We start from the raw sequence: 26502 nt of genomic DNA on the forward strand, positions 1-26502 counted from the left end.
TTTTGTCATTTTTGTCATTTTTGTCATTTTTGTCATATTTGTCATTTTTGTCATTTTTGTCATTTTTGTCATTTTTGTCATTTTGTCATTTTTGTCATTTTTGTCATTTTTGTCATTTTTGTCATTTTTGTCATTTTTGTCATTTTTTTCATTTTTGTCATTTTTGTCATTTTTGTCATTTTTGTCATTTTTGTCATTTTTGTCATTTTTGTCATTTTTGTCATTTTTGTCATTTTTGTCATTTTTGTAATTTTTGTCATTTTTGTCATTTTTTGTCATTTTTGTCATTTTTGTCATTTTTGTCATTTTTGTCATTTTTGTCATTTTTGTCATTTTTTTAATTTTTGTCATTTTTGTCATTTTTTGAATTTTGTCATTTTTGTTATTTTTGTCAATTTTGTCATTTTTTGTCATTTTTGTCATTTTTGTCATTTTTGTCATTTTTGTCATTTTTGTCATTTTTTGTCATTTTTGTCATTTTTGTCATTTTTGTCATTTTTGTCATTTTTGTCATTTTTGTCATTTTTGTCATTTTTGTCATTTTTGTCATTTTTGTCATTTTTGTCATTTTTGTCATTTTTGTCATTTTTGTCATTTTTGTCATTTTTGTCATTTTTGTCATTTTTGTCATTTTTGTCATTTTTGTCATTTTTGTCATTTTTGTCATTTTTTGTCATTTTTGTCATTTTTGTCATTTTTGTCATTTTAGTCATTTTTGTCATATTTGTCATTTTTGTCATTTTTGTCATTTTTGTCATTTTTGTCATTTTGTCATTTTTGTCATTTTTGTCATTTTTGTCATTTTTGTCATTTTTGTCATTTTTGTCATTTTTGTCATTTTTGTCATTTTTGTCATTTTTGTCATTTTTGTCATTTTTGTCATTTTGTCATTTTTGTCATTTTTCATTTTGTCATTTTTGTCATTTTTGTCATTTTTGTCATTTTTGTCATTTTTGTCATTTTTGTCATTTTTGTCATTTTTGTCATTTTTGTCATTTTTTGTCATTTTTGTCATTTTTGTCATTTTTGTCATTTTTGTCATTTTTGTCATTTTTGTCATTTTTGTCATTTTTGTCATTTTTGTCATTTTGTCATTTTTTGTCATTTTTGTCATTTTTGTCATTTTTGTCATTTTTGTCATTTTTGTCATTTTTGTCATTTTTGTCATTTTTTGTCATTTTTGTCATTTTTGTCATTTTGTCATTTTTGTCATTTTTGTCATTTTGTCATTTTTGTCATTTTTGTCATTTTTGTCATTTTTGTCATTTTTGTCATTTTTGTCATTTTTGTCATTTTTGTCATTTTTGTCATTTTTGTCATTTTTGTCATTTTTGTCATTTTTTGTCATTTTTGTCATTTTTTTAAATTTTTGTCATTTTTGTCATTTTTTTGAATTTTGTCATTTTTGTTATTTTTGTCAATTTTGTCATTTTTGTCATTTTGTCATTTTTGTCATTTTTGTCATTTTTGTCATTTTTTGTCATTTTTGTCATTTTTGTCATTTTTGTCATTTTTGTCATTTTTGTCATTTTTGTCATTTTTGTCATTTTTGTCATTTTTTGTCATTTTTGTCATTTTTGTCATTTTTGTCATTTTTGTCATTTTTGTCATTTTTGTCATTTTTGTCATTTTTGTCATTTTTGTCATTTTGTCATTTTTGTCATTTTGTCATTTTTGTCATTTTTGTCATTTTTGTCATTTTGTCATTTTTGTCATTTTAGTAATTTTTGTCATTTTTGTCATTTTTGTCATTTTTGTCATTTTTGTCATTTTTGTCATTTTTGTCATTTTTGTCATTTTTGTCATTTTTGTCATTTTTTGTCATTTTTGTCATTTTTGTCATTTTTGTCATTTTTGTCATTTTGTCATTTTTGTCATTTTTGTCATTTTTGTCATTTTTGTCATTTTTGTCATTTTTGTCATTTTTGTCATTTTTGTCATTTTGTCATTTTTGTCATTTTTTTAATTTTTTGTCATTTTTGTCATTTTTGTCATTTTTGTCATTTTTGTCATTTTTTTAAATTTTTGTCATTTTTGTCATTTTTTTGAATTTTGTCATTTTTGTTATTTTTGTCAATTTTGTCATTTTTGTCATTTTTGTCATTTTTGTCATTTTTGTCATTTTTGTCATTTTTGTCATTTTTGTCATTTTTGTCATTTTTGTCATTTTTGTCATTTTTGTCATTTTTGTCATTTTTGTCATTTTTGTCATTTTTGTCATTTTTGTCATTTTTGTCATTTTTGTCATTTTTGTCATTTTTGTCATTTTTGTCATTTTTGTCATTTTTTTCATTTTTGTCATTTTTGTCATTTTTGTCATTTTTGTCATTTTTGTCATTTTTGTCATTTTTGTCATTTTTGTCATTTTTGTCATTTTTGTCATTTTTGTCATTTTTTGTCATTTTTGTCATTTTTGTCATTTTTTTTTATTTTTGTCATTTTTGTCATTTTTTTGAATTTTGTCATTTTTGTTATTTTTGTCAATTTTGTCATTTTTGTCATTTTTGTCATTTTTGTCATTTTTGTCATTTTTGTCATTTTTGTCATTTTTGTCATTTTTGTCATTTTGGTCATTTTGGTCATTTTTGTCATTTTTGTAATATTTGTCATTTTTGTCATTTTTGTCATTTTTGTCATTTTTGTCATTTATGTCATTTTTGTAATTTTTTCCATTTTTGTCGTTTTTGTCATTTTTGTCATTTTAGTCATTTTTGTCATTTTTGTCATTTTTATCATTTTTGTCATTTTTGTCATTTTTGTCATTTTTGTCATTTTTGTCATTTTTGTCATTTTTGTCATTTTTGTCATTTTTGTCATTTTTGTCATTTTTGTCATTTTTGTCATTTTTGTCATTTTTGTCATTTTTGTCATTTTTGTCATTTTTGTCATTTTTGTCATTTTTGTCATTTTTTTCATTTTTGTCATTTTTGTCATTTTTGTCATTTTTGTCATTTTTGTCATTTTTGTCATTTTTGTCATTTTTGTCATTTTTGTCATTTTTGTAATTTTTGTCATTTTTGTCATTTTTGTCATTTTTGTCATTTTTGTCATTTTTGTCATTTTTGTCATTTTTGTCATTTTTGTCATTTTTGTCATTTTTGTCATTTTTGTCATTTTTGTCATTTTTGTCATTTTTGTCATTTTTGTCATTTTTGTCATTTTTGTCATTTTTGTCATTTTTGTCATTTTTGTCATTTTTGTCATTTTTGTCATTTTTGTCATTTTTGTCATTTTTGTCATTTTTGTCATTTTTGTCATTTTTGTCATTTTTGTCATTTTTGTCATTTTTGTCATTTTTGTCATTTTTGTCATTTTTGTCATTTTTGTCATTTTTGTCATTTTTGTCATTTTTGTCATTTTTGTCATTTTTGTCATTTTTTTTAATTTTTGTCATTTTTGTCATTTTTTTGAATTTTGTCATTTTTGTTATTTTTGTCAATTTTGTCATTTTTGTCATTTTTGTCATTTTTGTCATTTTTGTCATTTTTGTCATTTTTGTCATTTTTGTCATTTTTGTCATTTTTGTCATTTTGGTCATTTTGGTCATTTTTGTCATTTTTGTAATATTTGTCATTTTTGTCATTTTTGTCAGTTTTGTCATTTTTGTCATTTTTGTCATTTTTGTCATTTATGTCATTTTTGTAATTTTTTCCATTTTTGTCGTTTTTGTCATTTTTGTCATTTTAGTCATTTTTGTCATTTTTGTCATTTTTGTCATTTTTGTCATTTTTGTCATTTTTGCCATTTTTGTCATTTTTGTCATTTTTGTCATTTTTGTCATTTTTGTCATTTTTGTCATTTTTGTCATTTTTGTCATTTTTGTCATTTTTGTCATTTTTGTCATTTTTGTCATTTTTTTCATTTTTGTCATTTTTGTCATTTTTGTCATTTTTGTCATTTTTGTCATTTTTGTCATTTTTGTCATTTTTGTCATTTTTGTAATTTTTGTCATTTTTGTCATTTCTGTCATTTTTGTCATTTTTGTCATTTTTGTCATTTTTGTCATTTTTGTCATTTTTGTCATTTTTGTCATTTTTGTCATTTTTGTCATTTTTGTCATTTTTGTCATTTTTGTCATTTTTGTCATTTTTGTCATTTTTGTCATTTTTGTCATTTTTGTCATTTTTGTCATTTTTGTCATTTTTGTCATTTTTGTCATTTTTGTCATTTTTGTCATTTTTGTCATTTTTGTCATTTTTTTAAATTTTTGTCATTTTTGTCATTTTTTTGAATTTTGTCATTTTTGTTATTTTTGTCAATTTTGTCATTTTTGTCATTTTTGTCATTTTTGTCATTTTTGTCATTTTTGTCATTTTTGTCATTTTTGTCATTTTTGTCATTTTTGTCATTTTTGTCATTTTTGTCATTTTTGTCATTTTTGTCATTTTTGTCATTTTGGTCATTTTGGTCATTTATGTCATTTTTGTAATATTTGTCATTTTTGTCATTTTTGTCAGTTTTGTCATTTTTGTCATTTTTGTCATTTTTGTCATTTTTGTCATTTTTGTAATTTTTTCCATTTTTGTCGTTTTTGTCATTTTTGTCATTTTAGTCATTTTTGTCATTTTTGTCATTTTTGTCATTTTTGTCATTTTTATCATTTTTGTCATTTTTGTCATTTTTGTCATTTTTGTCATTTTTGTCATTTTTGTCATTTTTGTCATTTTTGTCATTTTTGTCATTTTTGTCATTTTTGTCATTTTTGTCATTTTTGTCATTTTTGTCATTTTTGTCATTTTTGTCATTTTTGTCATTTTTGTCATTTTTGTCATTTTTGTCATTTTTGTCATTTTTGTCATTTTTGTCATTTTTGTCATTTTTGTCATTTTTGTCATTTTTGTCATTTTTGTCATTTTTGTCATTTTTGTCATTTTTGTCATTTTTGTCATTTTTGTCATTTTTGTCATTTTTGTCATTTTTGTCATTTTTGTCATTTTTGTCATTTTTGTCATTTTTGTCATTTTTGTCATTTTTGTCATTTTTGTCATTTTTGTCATTTTTGTCATTTTTGTCATTTTTGTCATTTTTGTCATTTTTGTCATTTTTGTCATTTTTGTCATTTTTGTCATTTTTGTCATTTTTGTCATTTTTGTCATTTTTGTCATTTTTGTCATTTTTGTCATTTTTGTCATTTTTGTCATTTTTGTCATTTTTGTCATTTTTGTCATTTTTGTCATTTTTGTCATTTTTGTCATTTTTGTCATTTTTGTCATTTTTGTCATTTTTGTCATTTTTGTCATTTTTGTCATTTTTGTCATTTTTGTCATTTTTGTCATTTTTGTCATTTTTGTCATTTTTGTCATTTTTGTCATTTTTGTCATTTTTGTCATTTTTGTCATTTTTGTCATTTTTGTCATTTTTGTCATTTTTGTCATTTTTGTCATTTTTGTCATTTTTGTCATTTTTGTCATTTTTGTCATTTTTGTCATTTTTGTCATTTTTGTCATTTTTGTCATTTTTGTCATTTTTGTCATTTTTGTCATTTTTGTCATTTTTGTCATTTTTTTGAATTTTGTCATTTTTGTTATTTTTGTTATTTTTGTCAATTTTGTCATTTTTGTCATTTTTGTCATTTTTGTCATTTTTATCATTTTTGTCATTTTTGTCATTTTTGTCATTTTTGTCATTTTTGTCATTTTTGTCAGTTTTGTCATTTTGGTCATTTTTGTCATTTTTGTCATTTTTGTCATTTTTGTCATTTCTGTCATTTTTTGTCATTTTTGTCATTTTTGTCATTTTTGTCATTTTTGTCATTTTTGTCATTTTTGTCATTTTTGTCATTTTTGTCATTTTTGTCATTTTTGTCATTTTTGTCATTTTTGTCATTTTTGTCATTTTTGTCATTTTTGTCATTTTTGTCATTTTTGTCATTTTTGTCATTTTTGTCATTTTTGTCATTTTTGTCATTATTGTCATTTTTGTCATTTTTGTCATTTTTGTCATTTTTGTCATTTTTGTCATTTTTGTCATTTTTGTCATTTTTGTCATTTTTGTCATTTTTGTCATTTTTGTCATTTTTGTCATTTTTGTCATTTTTGTCATTATTGTCATTTTTGTCATTTTTGTCATTTTTGTTATTTTTGTCATTTTTGTCATTTTTGTCATTTTTGTCATTTTTGTCATTTTTGTCATTTTTGTCATTTTTGTCATTTTTGTCATTTTTGTCATTTTTGTCATTTTTGTCATTTTTGTCATTTTTGTCATTTTTGTCATTTTTGTCATTTTTGTCATTTTTGTCATTTTTGTCATTTTTGTCATTTTTGTCATTTTTGTCATTTTTGTCATTTTTGTCATTTTTGTCATTTTTGTCATTTTTGTCATTTTTGTCATTTTTGTCATTTTTGTCATTTTTGTCATTTTTGTCATTTTTGTCATTTTTGTCATTTTTGTCATTTTTGTCATTTTTGTCATTTTTGTCATTTTTGTCATTTTTGTCATTTTTGTCATTTTTGTCATTTTTGTCATTTTTGTCATTTTTGTCATTTTTGTCATTTTTGTCATTTTTGTCATTTTTGTCATTTTTGTCATTTTTGTCATTTTTGTCATTTTTGTCATTTTTGTCATTTTTGTCATTTTTTTTAATTTTTGTCATTTTTGTCATTTTTTTTGAATTTTGTCATTTTTGTTATTTTTGTCAATTTTGTCATTTTTGTCAATTTTGTCATTTTTGTCATTTTTGTCATTTTGGTCATTTTTGTAATATTTGTCATTTTTGTCATTTTTGTCATTTTTGTCATTTTTGTCATTTTTGTCATTTTTGTCATTTTTGTCATTTTTGTCATTTTTGTCATTTTTGTCATTTTTGTCATTTTTGTCATTTTTGTCATTTTTGTCATTTTTGTCATTTTTGTTAGTTTTGTCATTTTTGTCATTTTTGTCATTTTTGTCATTTTTGTCATTTTTGTCATTTTTGTCATTTTTGTCATTTTTGTCATTTTTGTCATTTTTGTCATTTTTGTCATTTTTGTCATTTTTGTCATTTTTGTCATTTTTGTCATTTTTGTCATTTTTGTCATTTTTGTCATTTTTGTCATTTTTGTCATTTTTGTCATTTTTGTCATTTTTGTCATTTTTGTCATTTTTGTCATTTTTGTCATTTTTGTCATTTTTGTCATTTTTGTCATTTTTGTCATTTTTGTCATTTTTGTCATTTTTGTCATTTTTGTCATTTTTGTCATTTTTGTCATTTTTGTCATTTTTGTCATTTTTGTCATTTTTGTCATTTTTGTCATTTTTGTCATTTTTGTCATTTTTGTCATTTTTGTCATTTTTGTCATTTTTGTCATTTTTGTCATTTTTGTCATTTTTGTCATTTTTGTCATTTTTGTCATTTTTGTCATTTTTGTCATTTTTGTCATTTTTGTCATTTTTGTCATTTTTGTCATTTTTGTCATTTTTGTCATTTTTGTCATTTTTGTCATTTTTGTCATTTTTGTCATTTTTGTCATTTTTGTCATTTTTGTCATTTTTGTCATTTTTGTCATTTTTGTCATTTTTGTCTTTTTTATCATTTTTGTCATTTTTGTAATATTTGTCATTTTTGTCATTTTTGTCATTTTTGTCATTTTTGTCATTTATGTCATTTTTGTCATTTTTGTCATTTCTTTCATTTTTGTCATTTTTGTCATTTTTGTCATTTTTGTCATTTTTGTCATTTTTGTCATTTTTGTCATTTTTGTCATTTTTGTCATTTTTGTCATTTTTGTCATTTTTGTCATGTTTGTCATTTTTGTCATTTTTGTCATTTTTGTCATTTTTGTCATTTTTGTCATTTTTGTCATTTTTGTCATTTTTGTCATTTTTGTCATTTTTGTCATTTTTGTCATTTTTGTCATTTTTGTCATTTTTGTCATTTTTGTCATTTTTGTCATTTTTGTCATTTTTGTCATTTTTGTCATTTTTGTCATTTTTGTCATTTTTGTTATTTTTGTCATTTTTGTTATTTTTGTCATTTTTGTCATTTTTGTCATTTTTGTCATTTTTGTCATTTTTGTCATTTTTGTCATTTTTGTCATTTTTGTCATTTTTGTCATTTTTGTCATTTTTGTCATTTTTGTCATTTTTGTCATTTTTATCATTTTTGTCATTTTTGTCATTTTTGTCATTTTTGTCATTTTTGTCATTTTTGTCATTTTTGTCATTTTTGTCATTTCTGTCATTTTTGTCATTTTTGTCATTTTTGTCATTTTTGTCATTTTTGTCATTTTTGTCATTTCTGTCATTTTTGTCATTTTTGTCATTTTTGTCATTTTTGTAATTTTTGTCATTTTTGTCATTTTTGTCATTTTTGTCATTTTTGTCATTTTTGTCATTTTTGTCATTTTTGTCATTTTTGTCATTTTTGTCATTTTTGTCATTTTTGTCATTTTTGTCATTTTTGTCATTTTTGTCATTTTTGTCATTTTTGTCATTTATGTCATTTTTGTCATTTTTGTCATTTTTGTCATTTTTGTCATTTTTGTCATTTTTGTCATTTTTGTCATTTTTGTCATTTTTGTCATTTTTGTCATTTTTGTCATTTTTGTCATTTTTGTCATTTTTGTCATTTTTGTCATTTTTGTCATTTTTGTCATTTTTGTCATTTTTGTCATTTTTGTCATTTTTGTCATTTTTGTCATTTCTGTCATTTTTGTCATTTTTGTCATTTTTGTCATTTTTGTCATTTTTGTCATTTTTGTCATTTTTGTCATTTTTGTCTTTGTCATTTTTGTCATTTTTGTCATTTTTGTCATTTTTGTCATTTTTGTCATTTTTGTCATTTTTGTCATTTTTGTCATTTTTGTCATTTTTGTCATTTTTGTCATTTTTGTCATTTTTGTCATTTTTGTCATTTTTGTCATTTTTGTCATTTTTGTCATTTTTGTCATTTTTGTCATTTTTGTCATTTTTGTCATTTTTGTCATTTTTGTCATTTTTGTCATTTTTGTCATTTTTGTCATTTTTGTCTTTTTGTCATTTTTGTCATTTTTGTCATTTTTGTCATTTTTGTCATTTTTGTCATTTTTTGTCATTTTTGTAATTTTTGTAATTTTTGTAATTTTTGTCATTTTTGTCATTTTTGTCATTTTTGTCATTTTTGTCATTTTTGTCATTTTTGTCATTTTTGTCATTTTTGTCATTTTTGTCATTTTTGTCATTTTTGTCATTTTTGTCATTTTTGTCATTTTTGTCATTTTTGTCATTTTTGTCATTTTTGTCATTTTTGTCATTTTTGTCATTTTTGTAATTTTTGTCATTTTTGTCATTTTTGTCATTTTTGTCATTTTTGTCATTTTTGTCATTTTTGTCATTTTTGTCATTTTTGTCATTTTTGTCATTTTTGTCATTTTTGTCATTTTTGTCATTTTTGTCATTTTTGTCATTTTTGTCATTTTTGTCATTTTTGTCATTTTTGTCATTTTTGTCATTTTTGTCATTTTTGTCATTTTTGTCATTTTTGTCATTTTTGTCATTTTTGTCATTTTTGTCATTTTTGTCATTTTTGTCATTTTTGTCATTTTTGTCATTTTTGTCATTTTTGTCATTTTTGTCATTTTTGTCATTTTTGTCATTTTTGTCATTTTTGTCATTTTTGTCATTTTTGTCATTTTTGTCATTTTTGTCATTTTTGTCATTTTTGTCATTTTTGTCATTTTTGTCATTTTTGTCATTTTTGTCATTTTTGTCATTTTTGTCATTTTTGTCATTTTTGTCATTTTTGTCATTTTTGTCATTTTTGTCATTTTAGTCATTTTTGTCATTTTTGTCATTTTTGTCATTTTTGTCATTTTTGTCATTTTTGTCATTTTTGTCATTTTTGTCATTTTTGTCTTCTTGTCATTTTTGTCAATTTTTTTTTAATTTTGTCATTTCTGCCATTTTTGTCATTTTTGTATTTTTTGTAATTTTTGTCATTTTTGTCATTTTTGTAATTTTTTTTTGTCACTTTTGTCATTTTTTGTCATTTTTCTCAGTTTTTGGCAGATTGATTAGCCCTGACGAAAATATTTTTTCTCGACGAATGCATAGTCTATGCAGTATAAAGTTAAGTTCTCGAGTCGAGATCATAGTAGCTTGGATTCATTGTGTTCGATTTTTAATTCTTCTTTACAGTTGACAGATTTGTCTGCTAACCGTTTTGAAGTGAGCAATAATGGATTTCGAAAAGGGATATTTCAATCCCAAAACCGGAGAGAATCATGGCATTTTCGGATACAAATACTTAAAATTTCATCGTATGAGAGATTGTAAATGGGCCGCTGGCGATAAAATGATACAGTATGTCGGAATGCGGAAAATCTACGGTAGGTAATAAGTTTGTAACTAACCGCAATGTGACCTTTTAACCATCTTGGAATTAATATGAAAGGTTTCTTTTGTCTGTTTATATTTTTAATACCATGATTTCTAAAGAAATATTAATATTTTATCTCCTTTACAGAACGCAGCAGGAAGCTCGAAACTCTTAGAACTATTATGAAGAGGAAAAGTAAGCAAGCTCATGCTCGGGATGTGAAAAAATCATTGAAAGATGATATAGGGTACTTGCATACTGCAACTGTTGGAGATCATCAATTGGTTAAAAATATTTTCCAAAATCATCGAGATGTACAGAGAGCATATCATCCATTATTGATAGAGGTAAGTTAGACTACTGGAACACCTACTTCTATTGACTTTTTGGCATTCAAAACACAAATGAATGCATTTATCTATAGGCCAAATAGAAATAATAGCGTGAAAAAGCAACGAGCGAACAACCTTCAATTCCCATCACTCTATAACCTACAGGCAATATTGAATGCATAATATTTCGCAACGTTTATTTTCATTCGTGTCGTCCTTCTTGCTATCAATAGTGAGAGACTAGAGTTAATCACGGTTTAGTTTCTTCTCAATTCTCAAGAGATAGGAATCTTACCTGAATGTTTCTGTTTGCTAAACATCTGTAAAGTCTATCATCCCATTATATTTATTGCCTTACAGTACCAAGGGCTATCCAACTGTCTGATGAGCTTTTAGCATTTGAAGTCAAGGTGTTCTTTTTTTATTACAGAAAATTGTCGAGAAAATTGACCAGAGAACTTTTGCCAAACGGAAAAACCTAGACCAATTGGTGAACAAACTTGAAGCACTGAGCAGTGCCTACGAAAATGAAGTGGTAGGTATTGAAAAAGTTACGAGGTTCAAGAGTCAAACGATTTTCCTGTATTCAAATCGTTGTTATGGATTACCCATAGAAATTAATTGATCGTGCTCATCTATTTCACGATTCTAATTCTTCTCAACTGACCGTTTATGCCTTCTCTGGTGCTGCTGCCTGGTGTCAATCAGATCAAGGTTGCAGAATTGCAGGACAGAACAAAATTCACAGACCCTCAAGAACTCTACGAAGAGATCGAGGCAAAGCGCTATGAACTTGAATTGAGACATTGTGCCACACGTGTCCGCACTACGGATGCTGTAAATCGAGCTTACTATAAGATTCTTAACACAATGCTGAAGGTAGGTTTTATTTTTCTAATGCCAGTTTTCCATTGCCTAATCTATCGAGCAGCTAGCTAGCTTGCAGCCGATGACCAAACTGCTGTGTTTTTTCACTTATAAAAGGAAAAAATACTGAAACAGCATTCATTTTTATAAGATTTAGAACCATCAATATTGTATTTTGATCAAATCGACAAATCACTGAAAGATACGATAATTACCTTTATTCCGGTATATCTCGATTGAAAGCCTCTGTTAATTTATTCTACAATTTTAAAAATAATTGAAATCTGACTATCCTAATTTATCAAATTTCCAAATCAAGAATATGATTTATCTGCCTGTTTTTTATTTCATTTGCAGGATTCAATGTACTATGACCCGGTTCTCAATGCTTTACAAGAAGATCTCGAAGAACAAAAGCGTTTTATTTTAAAAGCTATAGGAAAAGGTAGACCATCGATGAAGAACGTTAAAAGTTTACGTTTGGAATTTCAGGTAAGCAGCTGTCAGGTGTCTGAAGAAACAAAGAAAATTTGATGATGGTTGTTACATTCTCCCAGTTTCCTAATTTTAAAGACATTAAGCAGAATAGAAATTAATCATCATTTGGTAAAAACTATACCTTTCAGAAAATTATTAATTTATTTTGGTCTAGCTTTTGAAAGGCAGCTTTTGAAAACAGACATATCATAAGTATTAATTATTGATTTTGTAGATGCTGGAGAAACAAACTAACAATGAAATGGCCGCTCGGTTTAAAACTCTCATGGAACATCGAAATATTGTTGCAAGTAATACTGTGAAAATTAAAACATTCGTAAGGCGAGATGTAAGTATTTCAGTGATTCTTAGTAGTATGAATAAACTGTTTTAAAAAAAAGGACATGACATCTAAAATAAGACACTAGTGATAAGCCCATAACAAGTAAGTGTACGAAACAATAAAATTAGTAGTAAACACTCAGAAAAATACTATTATATAATATGTATATAAGATTCTCTTATGAAGTGGCGCCATAAGAAAAATCGTTTATAAGATAAGATTGTTTTTTGAAGCGAATGAATTCTGCAGATGATTATGTTATACTATATTATATTATATTAGATTTATATTGTTCGGCAAATTTGTTTGGAATGGTATAGGGCTAGGTGGGGTAATTTTTTTTTTTTTTTTTTCATGCGGCAGCTTTATGAGAAATCACACGGCCCTTTTGAGGCCAAAATTACTCACCGCGGGGGAAAGCTAGGTAAATGAAATGGGTAGGATTGGGAGGAGACCGCAATACACCGGGCGGATTAAGAATGTGTCTCATTTAAACTCCGGTTGCTCTCTGACAAGTCAAACCCTGGCGAACCTGGGCTGGGCTTGCCAATGAGCCGTATTGCGAGCGGGGGTATTTTATATCAGTTGTATAATGTGTAAATGTGTAACACTGTGTCATGTGAAGTGAGCAACAAATAGTAGCTTTGGTTTGGTTTGTTTGCTGGATTCGTCGTGATATTAAGTAGTATTGTGTCGTCTGAAGTGAGCAACAAATAATAGCCTTTGTAGGGCTGAGTTTTGTTGTCACAGTGAGTAATATTGTGTCATGTGAAGTGAGCAATGTTTGAATTTTGTTGTCACAGTGAGTAGTATTGTGTCATGTGAAGTGAGCAACAAATAGTAGCCTTTGTAGGGCTGAGTTTTGTTGTCACGGTGAGTAATATTGTGTCATGTGAAGTGAGCAACAAATAGTAGCCTTTGTAGGGCTGAGTTTTGTTGTCACAGTGAGTAATATTGTGTCATGTGAAGTGAGCAACAAATAGTAGCCTTTGTAGGGCTGAGTTTTGTTGTCACGGTGAGTATTATTGTGTCATGTGAAGTGAGCAACAAATAGTAGCCTTTGTAGGGCTGAGTTTTGTTGTCACAGTGAGTAGTATTGTGCCATCTGAAGTGCGCAATGTTTGAATTTTGTTGTCACACTGAAAAGTATTGTATCGTGTAAAGTGAGCAACAAATAATAGCCTTTGTAGGGCTGAGTTTTGTTGTCACAGTGAGTAATATTGTGTCATGTGAAGTGAGCAATGTTTGAATTTTGTTGTCACAGTGAGTAGTATTGTGTCATGTGAAGTGAGCAACAAATAGTAGCCTTTGTAGGACTGAGGTTTGTTGTCACAGTGAATAGTGTTATGTTGGGCCCTACCTGTCACCTAACCTTACTCGATTCAAAAACTTTGAGCCCATGATAGTTTTCTCTTGAGATTAGCATAGATTGGCGAATAAAAATATTTACAAATGAGTAAGTCTTTAGAGATTCAAAACAAATGTGTAGCTACTCTGTAATTATATTAACAGCTTGGATACCATAAAACAGAATCTCCATTAAAAGGTGTTTAACACTGCAGCAATTGTAAAAAAATCTACGTTACACAAACAATAAAATAATTGATAAATAACCAAGCAAGACCATACTACTAATGACAATGCTGTTCCTCTAAAGCATCATCGCTAACTCTGAACATCTTCTCAGAACAACTTTCCTCAATCTGTTTCGGTTGAAAGAAATAACACTTCTATTTTTAATTTCCAATATTATCTTCCTGGACTGCCTTTATATTATTGTTTTTCAAAATCGTAACATCTTTCTTCGACTACCTTAATTGAATTTCAAGCCTAACCGAACAATAGACGAATCTACCAAAAAGCGTTGAAACGAGAAAGAATTATTGTTAACAGGAAACTGTCCAAAAAGCATTCTGATCCAATGAGCCTCTAGTTCTTGTAAAATGCTTGATTTAAGAATAATCCTTCGAAATTCATAAACCGCAAATGCACACTTACTAGAGCATTGGGGAGACGAATACTACTTACTACCTTTACCTTGTCTAGTAACACATTGAACAGTTATTAACCCGTGACCCATTACAGACTAGGATACGGGGACACATCTGGACCTACAGAATACCGGACCTGAAATATAAAACTTTATTAAACAAATTGTATGAAAAATTATATCAGGTCAAACAATCAATACTGATCGGACCATATTGAACACTGGTAAGACGTTTGTTTAAAGCCGTGGGGCCAACACGTAGGTTCCGTTTCACTGGCGTTCATCAGTGATCCGTTCGTGTTCGCAAGATCTGGTGTGATACTATCACTATTCGATTCTTTAAGATCTTGCGCGACAAGGCATACCCATTTATATCAAAGTGATATAAATGAGCCTCTTACCATGCCCACGGGGTATAGGGCTAGGTGGGGTAATTATGAACAAAATTTCTTCATTTGGCACACTTACAGCCACCATATGTTTATATCTCATCACAAACTCTGAAAAGCTACTATCAATGAATGTTTCCGTGCTCTTAATCATTCTGTAGAACAACTTTTGTTTTTTGGTCGCAACCTTTGTCCTTGGGACGTCTGTTCATAATTACCCCGTCTGTTCATATTTACCCCCCTCTCTAGGGGGGGTAAACACGGATTATGGGGTATGAACACGGATTACGAACTTGGTATAAGATTTTTGAAAAATAACAGTAGTTATACGTTACATTTACCCATAGTAAGCAGTGTATGGTGATTTTTTACTTAAAAAATGATGTTCATAATTACCCCAAACTCTGTTCATAATTACCCCGGACTATGTTCATATTTACCCCGAGACTTGTCCAATATGATTTATACGATGACAGAAAATCTCAATTCAACACCAAATAATGAAAATTATTAACAGTAACAAGAAAATGGGTTGTTTTATAAAAACTCAATCCAATTCATGTACAAAACTTGCAAAATAAACAAATTTTATCAAAATTAAGATGTAAAACAATAGAAAAATAGCTATTTAGTGTTCTTTTTAATTGATATTTTTTCTATCTTTTGTTCCGAGAGTTTAATTTCTTTGTTGCATCTTTTATGTTTTGGTTGGTTTCTTTCCGTTTCTTTGTCTTTACAGAATATTTTTAATGATAGGACCTCTCCATACATGTAAAATTTAAAACGAGTTAGGCTATTCGATAGTTTTTATATCCGTTTAAAATGTCCTGCGCAGCAAACATCAAGTCTTCACCAAAATGTCGTGGGCTTGGCTTTTCACGTACGTGCGAGGTATCATGAAATTGCAACCTATACATACACAGGAAATTGGAAAATATTTTTCAAGGGTTGTTTCATAAAAACACTCATTAAAATCTTCTTGGATCAGTGAACAGTCAGTTTTTACAATTCTTGTCAGTTCTATATGATCGACAGTTTTGAAAAATATTGACAATTATAATTTTTTTTTATCACCTGTATGAAATTTCACATAAGTAGCTCTATTCTTTCAAAAAAAAATTGAAGTACTACCGAAGTTTTCCTCAAAAAACTGAAAAAGAAAATCTTCAACCAAAAGATGTTTATTTTGCACCAAATAAAAAAAAAATCGCACAAATTAACATTGGAAAAAGTATCTATCAGGTATCAGAAAAGGGGTAGGCTTAAATTAACATTGAAAAAAGTATCCAAGTAAAAAATTAGACTGCAAGAAAAAAGATTTTGGATCTTTGATATCCGGATTTAACACATAAACAATTATTATTTACTGTAATTATAATGTTCTGAATAGCAGCACGTTGTCCAAATATACAGGAAAATAGATCTTTGCTTTGTGGACTTATTCACCAATTAAATTTATCAAAGTTTTTCATAAATTTTACTTTTGACCACAGAGATTTAAGGTTCATAATAATGTTAAATTTCACACAGTTATGAATAAAATCTCGACCAGCAAACCTTTTGTAAATAAATGTTGAATTTAATTTTTAATTTAGTCAAATTAAACATTTCTTCAAGTCTGGTTTATAACCTTATTGTTTATCAATTACCAAAAAATCTGGTTTTGTCAGCACGTAAAACCTGTATTCGGTATTAGAGAACTATTCCTGGGATACAGGTTTTCGGTTTTGGTATTACCGGTAAAACTTTTGACTGACTTTTTTTCTATCAACTAAAAGCAAGTTTTTATCACTATTTATTGAAACAAAATTAAGACTTGTTTAAATTTGGTTACGGATTTATTTTTTTTCAAAATTTCTGTTTTATTAACTTTTTTCCACTTTTGAAATTTTATTTTTAGTTTAAAAAAATGGGTTTCAAAAGTTTTTTGCAAAGACTGAAAAGAACTGGCATAGCTTTTTTTTCTAAATCCAAATCTCAATTTTTGAAAAAAAAATCAATTTCTCACATTTAACACATTGCAGACTTAATTTAATTATGAAATTTATTGAATTTGGTCCAGAGGATTCTGGGATATAAATGCCGAATGTTGATGTTTTTTACTTACTTACTTACTTAATGATCCCGCGCCGATCCTCCGGTGCATAGGGCCGTGGTAAAAGACCTCCACTGTTGACGATCCGGAGCCAGCGTCTTCACCTGGTCCCAGTCAAGATTCTCGTCGACAGTTCGGATTTCAGCGGCTAGGCTTCGCCGCCACGAATTTCTGGGTCTGCCTCTTCTTCGATGACCTTCTGGATTCCAATCTAGCGCCTCTCTGCAAATCTCGTTTTCATCTCTTCGCAGCGTGTGCCCAATCCATCTCCACTTACGTTCCCGAATCTCGATTTCTAGCGCCTTTTGATGACACCGGCGATGTAGTTCCTCATTCGAGATCCAGTTGCCAGGCCACCAAGCGCGGATGATATTCCGCAGGCAGCGGTTTACAAATACTTGCAGTTTTCGCGTCGTTACCGCATATGTGCACCAAGTTTCGCACCCGTACAGCAATACGGATTTGACGTTTGAGTTGAAGATTCGGATTTTTGTTCGTAGAGAGATCTGGCGTGACCGCCAGATGTTTCGGAGACTCGCAAACGCAAATCGGGCCTTTCTGATCCGTGTTTCGATGTCTTTTCTGGTACCACCATCAGGCGTAATCTGGCTACCAAGATACTGGAAGCACTCCACTTTCTCAACTTGTTGCCCAGCTACCATGAAACTGGAGGAATTTCCTGTGTTGATCTCCATCGACTTAGTCTTTCCGACATTGACTTTGAGACCTGCTGCCTTGGAACTTTCGGTGAGGTCGTCGAGTTTGCTCTGCATATCTGGTTGTGTTTGGGCGAGCAAAACAATATCGTCAGCCAGGTCAAGGTCGTTCAGTTGCTCCATTGTTGAAGGATTCCACGGCAATCCTCGGTTCGGTGCACAGTCAATCGATCCAATCAGAATCTCATCCATTACGATTAGAAAAAGTAGCGGTGATAGAATACATCCTTGTCTCACTCCAGCAGTTACCGGGATTGGTTCGGACAAGACACCGTCGTGCAAGACCTTGCACGAAAATGCCTCATACTGTGCTTCGATGAGATGGACTAGTTTCTCTGGGACCCCTCGTCGCCTTAGAGCCGCCCAGATGTTTTCATGGTTAAGTCGGTCGAATGCTTTTTCGAAATCAACGAACACCAGCAGAAGAGAGTCCTGGAATTCGTTGATTTGTTCCAGTATGATTCGTAGCGTTGTGATGTGGTGTGATGTTGATGTTTCCCGGCTAAGATTTCTCCACGGTCATTAATGTGTTAAGATGTTATAAAAGGGGGGGGGAGTAGTTTTTTAAGAAATTTCTGACAAGGGGAGGGAGGGGGAAAGGGGTCTAGAAATGCTTGAGTAATTAGTGAATGGCCCCCTAAATTGATGAATAAATTATTCAGCATTAAAAATGTCAGGAAATGCATAAAAAGATGTGTTCATAATTATCCCATTGCACAGTGGTCCAAAATGCGAAAAACGTGATCGTTGCTTATAACTTTTTTAGGTGACATTTTAGCATATCGGTGTCTTCGGAGAAGTTTGTCAGTAAAATCAGCTCTATAATAAAAAACTATTATTTTTCTGATTAATCCCCCTACAAGTGAGATAAAATTTCTAACTTCTCTGTTATAGGTTTAAGCTCTTTGATGTCTTCGACAAACTTGTTAAAAATCAAATTTCCTACAACTTTGTCTCAGATGCCAAGTTTCTAAAATAATTATTATCCGAGATATCGGCCAAATAAGAAACTTAACCTCTAAAAATCAGTTTTTTAATAATAACTTTTTTCAGTAAATTTTAAGTTTAATAAAATGTTCCACAGAGTTGTTTGTTTTACTAAAATACACCACTTTGTTGAACATTTCAAGTTTGTACAATGTGATACTGCAGAGCTATGTTAAAAAGATTACCGAAAATAGGGCTTTTTCAGGCCGCCGACCCGCCGTCGGAAGCGGCGGCCCTAAGACATTGGTCTAGGTCTGCCGGGGCTTCCTAGGTCTGCGTGAAAGCTAGGGGTGATCCCTTAGCCCCGTCCGCCACGCGACAGCGTGAAGGACAAAACGTCTTTCAAGTTCGAACGCGCAGCGTGAGGAGTCGGATACCAAAACGGTTTTTAAAGGACCATGGTAAGCATTGAATCAATTAAAGTACCCAAACCATAAACAAAGCATAGTATTGATTATAAAATAAATTTCGTTGGAAAATTTCAAAGTCGTAGTTTTATTTAAAAAATCATTTTGAAAAAAATAATTTCGAAACATATGAAATATTCAAGAATTCATTAGAAAAAAAAAACAAATAAAAATACTAGGGGAAAAAATCTGGGATTTGTGCCATTCTGGTAAATGTTTCATTCTGGGGCAAAAATTCTGGGAAATGGTCCATTCTGGGAAAAAAATTTCTGGTAAATGCACTGGGGAATTTTTTTCTGGGAAATGGTTCATTCTGGGGTTTGATTTCGGGTATTTGTCATTCTGGGAAAAATTCATTCTGGGCAATGGTTTTCGGGTAAATGGGATACAATCTTCTACTACGTGTGTTTTTTTCTAGTTTTTCCCTGCGCGATGTCAGAGGCAAAGGTTTGGAAGCGCATTTGTATTATTCAGTGTTCGGCACAAAAACGGTAATCCGCTAATCGCTAATTAGTCCGCTAACTTTCGGTTAGCGAATTAATTTTCTCGCTATATTTTTCTTCAGCTAGCGGATAAGAAAGTTCCGCTAATTTTTAGTTCCGCTAACTGAAGAACGCTAACTCTTTGAAGTGTTAATTTGGCCATAGACTTATAGATTATAAATTCGGCATCAATCAGATTTAAAATTTTGAATCCGATCAGGTATTTAAATTTTCGTTAAAGATTTATTTCAGAAGCTATTCGATCTCGATTTTGACTGAAATGAGCGTCTTTTTTAATTTATTTTACTTGTCTTAATCATAAGCCTTCTTTGATTATAAAAGAAATAAAATAGTTGTGAAAAATTAAAATTTCCAGAACAAAATAAGTGTATTACCTAATTTCAAAAAAGATGAAAAACTATTTCGGACAAAACAAAACATCTACCTAAAGAGAATCTTTGCATTAACTGATGTAAAAAAATTAAAAAGCGGGTGAATATTTTGAAAAATTTGATTCCAATTTTTTTCTTTTTACTTTCCACCAAATACGCTAACTAAAACTAAAAGTGGACTGACGCAACTGATATGTACAGAAATATTACAAAATAAGTTCGAAAACTGCCCCTATTGATATCATTTAACAACCTTTCTAGTCAATATTATATCTAGCTAATCTTTTTCAAAACTTTCTACTATCTATTAGCGATTAGCGCTTTATTATAGATCGATAACTTTTACGCAACATTTAGCGGCTTTAATAAGCGATCGCTAACTGTAACCGAGATAGCGACCTAATTAGCGCCGCTAACTTTTCAGTTAGCGATGCCGAACACTGGTATTATTAGTACAGGTTATTGTGTGTTCAATTGAAATAGATATCCTCTACAAGCTGGAGATGCTAATAATACAAATGCGCTTCCAAATCATTGCTTCTGAAATCGCGCAGGGAAAAACTAGAAAAAAACACACGTAGTAGAATGCGCTGTATGTGCTTTCATAGAAATCGTTGTTTTTAATGCTAACATGGAAAAGTAAAATTGATGTATCTCGCTTGGATACAAGTGGATACCTGCATCTTGTAGACGAAATCTTCGACTTCATTTTGCATCTAAAGCGGGCTGCCCGATGTTGCCCGGTGTTTGTAAAATAAGGCGTGAAAAAGCCCTATTTTCGGTAATCTTTTTAACATAGCTCTGCAGTATCACATTGTACAAACTTGAAATGTTCAACAAAGTGGTGTATTTTAGTAAAACAAACAACTTTGTGGAACATTTTATTAAACTTAAAATTTACTGAAAAAAGTTATTATTAAAAAACTGATTTTTAGAGGTTAAGTTTCTTATTTGGCCGATATCTCGGATAATAATTATTTTAGAAACTTGGCATCTGAGACAAAGTTGTTAATAGTTTTTTATTATAGAGCTGATTTTACTGACAAACTTCTCCGAAGACACCGATATGCTAAAATGTGACCTAAAAAAGTTATAAGCAACGATCACGTTTTTCGCATTTTGGACCACTGTGCATTGGACGAAAACCATGGGGTAAATATGAACACTCATCTTTGAATAAGTGCGAATAATTTTTTTCAAAATTTCTTCAAAATCCAGACAGAGCATCATGAACTGGATGTAAAACAGGTGATAACAACATTCCAGCTGTATTTCCTATGATCAGATATTCGAAACATTGAACATTGTCGAAAACGATTTCCGTTTCACGAGGTAATGGTTTTTTAAAACATCTAAAATGATATCATTATGATTTGAAGACAGATCGTAAACACCTTACAGCTATCAATAGGATGTTAAACTACCACTTTTGGAACTTTTTGTGTTCATTCATCCCCCACAGCAGCGCGTATGGCACTTGTTCGGAATTACCCCGTGTTCATAATTACCCCACTTGACCCTATATTATGGTCAGCATCAGCAGCACATAAATACCCGGTTCCAAAGAAGTTGATCGGCCGCCGATCCTTTGATCTTGGGTTTTCCCGGTCAACATGCTGTAAAGTGAACAAAAAACAAATTTGAGTTTACAAATATATTTAACGTTCACAAAAAAATAAACTTCAATTCAAACTTACCATTTAGAAGAATTACTTATTAGTGACTGCACAACTTCGTATGACAGTTAAAAAATGATTGACGAAATGAATGTGTTTATTATTTATTCACAACTCTGTTGCTTCTATTTTTCAAAAGAACTTCGCGCTTCGTAAGATGTATCTTATGCAAATTATAATAAGAATTTGCCTGAGTGTACTAGTAGTAGTAGTAGTAGTATTAGTAGTAGTAGTAGTAGTAGTAGTAGTATTTAGCATTTGAAATGAAACGGAACCAACTGGTTCGAGTCCAGCCGCGAAATAGTGCGATTCTTGGAATCTATATATTTTATAGGCACTGGCTTCATCGGAGATCAATTTTTAGCGGTTTTTATAGCCTGTTTGAAATTCTGAGTGTTTTTCAGCAATTGCTCATGTCTGGGTCTTTCGCTGCCGACCGTGGCCTAAAGGATAGCGTTCAAGACAACGGTCATGAGATCGAATCTCGGTCACGGCTTATATGATCTTTAAAAAAAACATGAAGTTTCCCTGAGATCCTACACACAAAAAAAATCTGAGTTTTACATTTGATGTAAAATTTGATTTCATATTAAATTCAGTCAGATGTGTTGAATATTATAACGCAGCCCTGAAAAAAAATCACGCGTTTCCTCATTCGGGTCAATTTGTTGTAATTTTACATGACTTTTGCTTGAAACGCTGTTAGGAATCAGAATCGTTGCTGTCGCGCACAGGGTGTGTCTTATTGTTTGGCAATTTTAATAAATGTAAAAAAGTGAAATCCTTTTAACAATTTCCACCAAAAACAAATTATGTTTTATTGCTGATTGTAAAAAAAAACACTTTAAAAATAGTATAATACTAAATAGAATTTCGTAGTCTTAATTAGAGAAGTGATATTTTGTTCTAAGCAACAGTTCACCTCTTGTCTTTGATTCTTAATATTTTAAAAAATATATGAATAACTCTAACCGATAACATTGATACGAATTCTCGCAATTAAAAATGAATAGCACAATAAGTAGTCAAACTTAAAGTTTAAATAAATATTGCACAAAAAGGTCAACAATATTCTCAATTTGTTGTCACAAAAGATTCAGCACAATAAAGCTTTTTTTTCGCTTTATTCTTCGATTTAAGTATAAACTTCTGAATTAAAAAAAACAGGTTCTTAGATTTATATACAAGTGAATTGTTTTGAATTGTTTAATATTTATACAAACAAATTACAAGCTTCATGAACCCTTCCTCACATTCCATCATATTGCAAAGGACATTTCAATGTACAACGAACCAAAAACAAGTATTATTAATCAAAAAACATTCTAGATAAACATAGTGCTACCTATTTTGAAAAGTAATGGAAAATTGTTTTCAAAGTCATCCATCCAAAAAGTATTAACGAAACTAAAAGAAAATTCAGATACACCCTGTAGCAGGATCGTTTCACAAACAAACACCGATCGGCCGACCAGCAAGCAGTAAGCAGCAAATTCGATTTGATGCGCGAAGAAAATGCTGTTTCAAATCTGGAGCTCGTTGATTTCAAGTTATCGTAAACATTATGAACATCTTTTAAAACATTGTCATGCTTTGTTATTAAGCTAATGGCAAGAATTTGATAAACTAATGATTCAAAAACTAAAAAGGGATAATGAGCCGGGACGGTTTTATTGTTATGGTCGTGTAAATTCACAATGTCATTTTTTTCGTTTCGGGAATTTGCATTACGTCATAAGTCATGTAAATTTAGTAGAAATAACTTGTTCCATTTATTTGCAGGTTATAACATGCAATTATTTAATACTGTGTATATGTGAGTGTTCGTTTTTTTAGGAACCAGAACGAAACAACAGATAAAACATTTTAAAAATTTGGGTAAATTTACAGTACCATTCATAGTTGTATAGAAATTGGACGCACGCACACTGTCACCTCGACTTTGAACTTCCATAACTTTTCCCTCTGATGATAATTTTTGATCAAATTTTCTGCGTTAGATAGATAATTTTTATCACACTATTATATCACAAAATTTGAAATTTTTACCACTCAAACTGAAATACATATCTCAGAAACTACGCTACATTTTGTAATGAAATTTTGCAGAGTAATTGTTGAAATATTCAGTTACTTGTCTGAAGTTTTTGAAAAGTTTTATCGATGGGATAAAAAGTTACGCGAGGTACAATATTTCAGGCAAATATCTAAGGCCACACAAACTCCAGAAAGCTCAAATTTTGTGATATAATAGTGTGATAGTTGATCTATCTAACGCAGAAAATTTGATCAAAAAATATCAGCAGAGTAAAAAGTTAGGGAAGTTCAAAGTCGAAGTGACAGTGCGCGTGCTTCCAAGTTCTATACAATTATGAACGGTACTGTATATGTCCGTCTAACCCGACCTAGCAACATTCGTTTTAAAACACTTGTTGTCCGTCATTCAAAATTCGCTGGTTTTCCTTTAAAAAAATGCAAGTTATGGACTAGTGCAAAAATTATATCAAAAGGCGCATCCGCAAAGTTTTGGTTTGTTGATAAGTTGAATAAAATCAAAACTCTTGTTTCTGATGCCTATCAATTAAGAATCAACGGCACCACATTTGTACCGAGAAAAATGAACTCTGTGAACCAGCAGGCATAGACTTATTTCATTCTGAGATCATACTTAGCAACAACTCCCAATTCCACCCCGCATTGCTGAACTGACATGGAACACATTTTTCTTCTACCTTGCAGAGTGATTTCGATGTGAATCCATCGCGTTACGATAGAGATACAACCAGCATGGCAGATCTTAAGACCCAAATGGATGAGATTGAAAAGATCTTGAAACAATTGAAAAATGCAACATCGACTGGAAAACCGAAAGAAATTTATCCAAGGTGGGCGTTTTGCTTATTTAAAAAAACGGTAGACAGCTGTTTGGCGCAGCGTTATTCAGCTAAGGGAGTATGTTGGGTTTTTGGTTGAATTTCATCACCTTTCAAATGAAAACATCAAATTTATCCAGTTGAGGATGAAATCCTCGTCTCGTAGCTAGATCGTGTTCCAACACTTAAACTTCAATATTCGACGAGTGTAGATTCAAACTTGAAAGCATCTTGATGATTCAATATAATATATTGTGTCTCAAATACTAGAACAATGAATAAGAATATGAATTGTGATATTCTGATATCTGATCATTCAATGTAAAACTTTCATGAATATGAAATTTTACCGTTGTAGTCTATTTTTGTAACATATATAAGTTGTATTTAGGAAAAAAGATAAACTTTACCAAGAAGAACGTCTCGGATTTCCTTTAAATTTGATCGATAATGTCTTTAATTATGAAGGTACGCATTTGAATCTGGTGATTTCCGGGAAACTTCTATCAAAAAATGTGTGCTAATTTAATGCAAGACATAACACCGACGAAAATTAAAGCACAATTTCTTTGGAACCGCAATGCAATGCGCAATGCGGGATGATATGTAGGTAAACTAACAAACTGACTGAAACGAAGCCTGTCTGAGGAGGGCTTCAAACAAGCGATAAGTAAATCGCAACAAGAGTAATTATACGCTAACCATTGCAAACTACCGCGGAAGGTGAGAAAAACTTCTTCGCTCACGAACAGCAAGATAATTTCCTATTTCTCACAGTGGCTGGATGCTGTATCTGGGACGCCCGCAAACGTTGTTGGTGGTGGCGATAATCATTACAAATAAACACACAACTACTATTCCACTTTACATATTTTGCAAAGATTTGCCAGCGCATGTTAGAGGTTGTGTTTAACCAAAACATGAAAATTCTAAAATATTGTTCAAAAATTATCGAAATATTAACTGACCGATATTAGAGCCTAATTGATCACCGAACAACTGCTCGAATCAAACGTGTTTTTGAGCCATTAAAATACCAATCAAAATATTTACCTGCTCAGGTTTTTTCCTGAAGTTTGGTTTTTTTCTTGACGGTGTTTTTTCATATAAATTCAGAATTGCCACGTTTTCAAACAGTCTTTCGTCTATGGTATATTGTTCAAATTTCTATCATTTTTGCCGGATACATTTCCAGAGTTAAACAACAAGAAACGGATTGTATAAAAATGGAATCGAACTTAGTAAGACGTCAACACGAAACTATCATAGAACAACTCGAAACTGATTCGGCTGAATTGGACCGTGAGAAATTAGCAAATGATTTCACACCAGAAGAAATACGGTTAGTATTTTTTTTTCTACTAGGACGTAATCTTATGTGTCGTAACCATATCAAGTTTCACAGTCGCATAACGGATTATAAAAATTTACAAAATAAAATAGACGCAGAGAAAGCCAAGCAAGCAAAATTGATGGAGGAAATGAAAACTCAAACTGACATTACTAATATGCTCAAGATGTCATTCCAGCACGTGTTGGATGTTGTTAGGAATCTAGAATCAATCACAAAGCCCACGGGTGGGATGAAACCTACCGAAAGTGAATCTATCTGCAATCTTCCATTGTTGGACTTCAGCAATGCTCTACAAAATCGGCCCGAATCGGATTCAAACGTTGATTGTAAGTATCATAACTATTCTGAGTTGGAACTTCGGACTTATTAGTTAATGCTATTTCGACGAAAAAACGTCACCAAATACCTAGGTGTTTTTGGTGTTTTCAGGTAACATTTACCTTGAATTCAAACAATGTCATTACACATACATTTTTTCATGTAAAGGCCTAGCTCCAATTTGTCGTCTTGTTTCGTCTAATGGGGTCTAATTTTACCGTCATAACTTCAAAATTAAGCGCTGAACATTGGTCTTAACTTGCTTACTCAACCTTTGCGATTAGGGTCTATATGACCCAAATTGTACTTTCTCGACGTGATATCTCAGGAACGGTTAAAGCTATATACATGAAACGTTCTGACTTTTCTTTACATGAGAAGCTCCCATTTCATTTCTCATTTCTAGATTTTTTGGATAGGGTTACCAGAGTTACCCAGCAAAAAAGGACAATTATCCGGTTTGGGTCATATTGACCCGAATTATTGTTTCGGTACAAAAATAAAAACTACTTAACCGATTTTCATAAACAC

General features: G+C 30.1%; 1 protein-coding gene across 1 annotated transcript; it reads left to right on the forward strand.

Annotated features, from left to right (window-relative positions):
• The first annotated feature begins 10085 nt into the window (after positions 1 to 10085).
• Positions 10086 to 25807, forward strand: LOC129746900 (uncharacterized). The gene is made up of 9 exons (XM_055740829.1): positions 10086 to 10283; positions 10421 to 10620; positions 11036 to 11140; positions 11314 to 11484; positions 11830 to 11964; positions 12185 to 12298; positions 24166 to 24311; positions 25495 to 25641; positions 25697 to 25807. Exons 1-9 carry the CDS (start codon positions 10133 to 10135, stop codon positions 25710 to 25712), a joined length of 1185 nt encoding a protein of 394 aa, XP_055596804.1. The 5' UTR covers positions 10086 to 10132; the 3' UTR covers positions 25713 to 25807.
• The last annotated feature ends 695 nt before the right edge of the window (positions 25808 to 26502 follow it).

Source organism: Uranotaenia lowii, chromosome 2, assembly GCF_029784155.1.
Source record: "Uranotaenia lowii strain MFRU-FL chromosome 2, ASM2978415v1, whole genome shotgun sequence".
In the NCBI taxonomy this organism is placed as follows: Eukaryota; Metazoa; Arthropoda; class Insecta; order Diptera; family Culicidae; genus Uranotaenia; species Uranotaenia lowii.

Excerpts from the sequence above, each read along its gene's own strand:
- LOC129746900 (XM_055740829.1), top strand. The coding sequence starts at position 10,133 with ATGGATTTCGAAAAGGGATATTTCAATCCCAAAACCGGAGAGAATCAT. Across the intron at positions 11,485-11,829 it reads TTCTTAACACAATGCTGAAG|GATTCAATGTACTATGACCC; the intron begins GTAGGTTTTATT and ends TTTCATTTGCAG. Across the intron at positions 11,965-12,184 it reads GTTTACGTTTGGAATTTCAG|ATGCTGGAGAAACAAACTAA; the intron begins GTAAGCAGCTGT and ends TTGATTTTGTAG.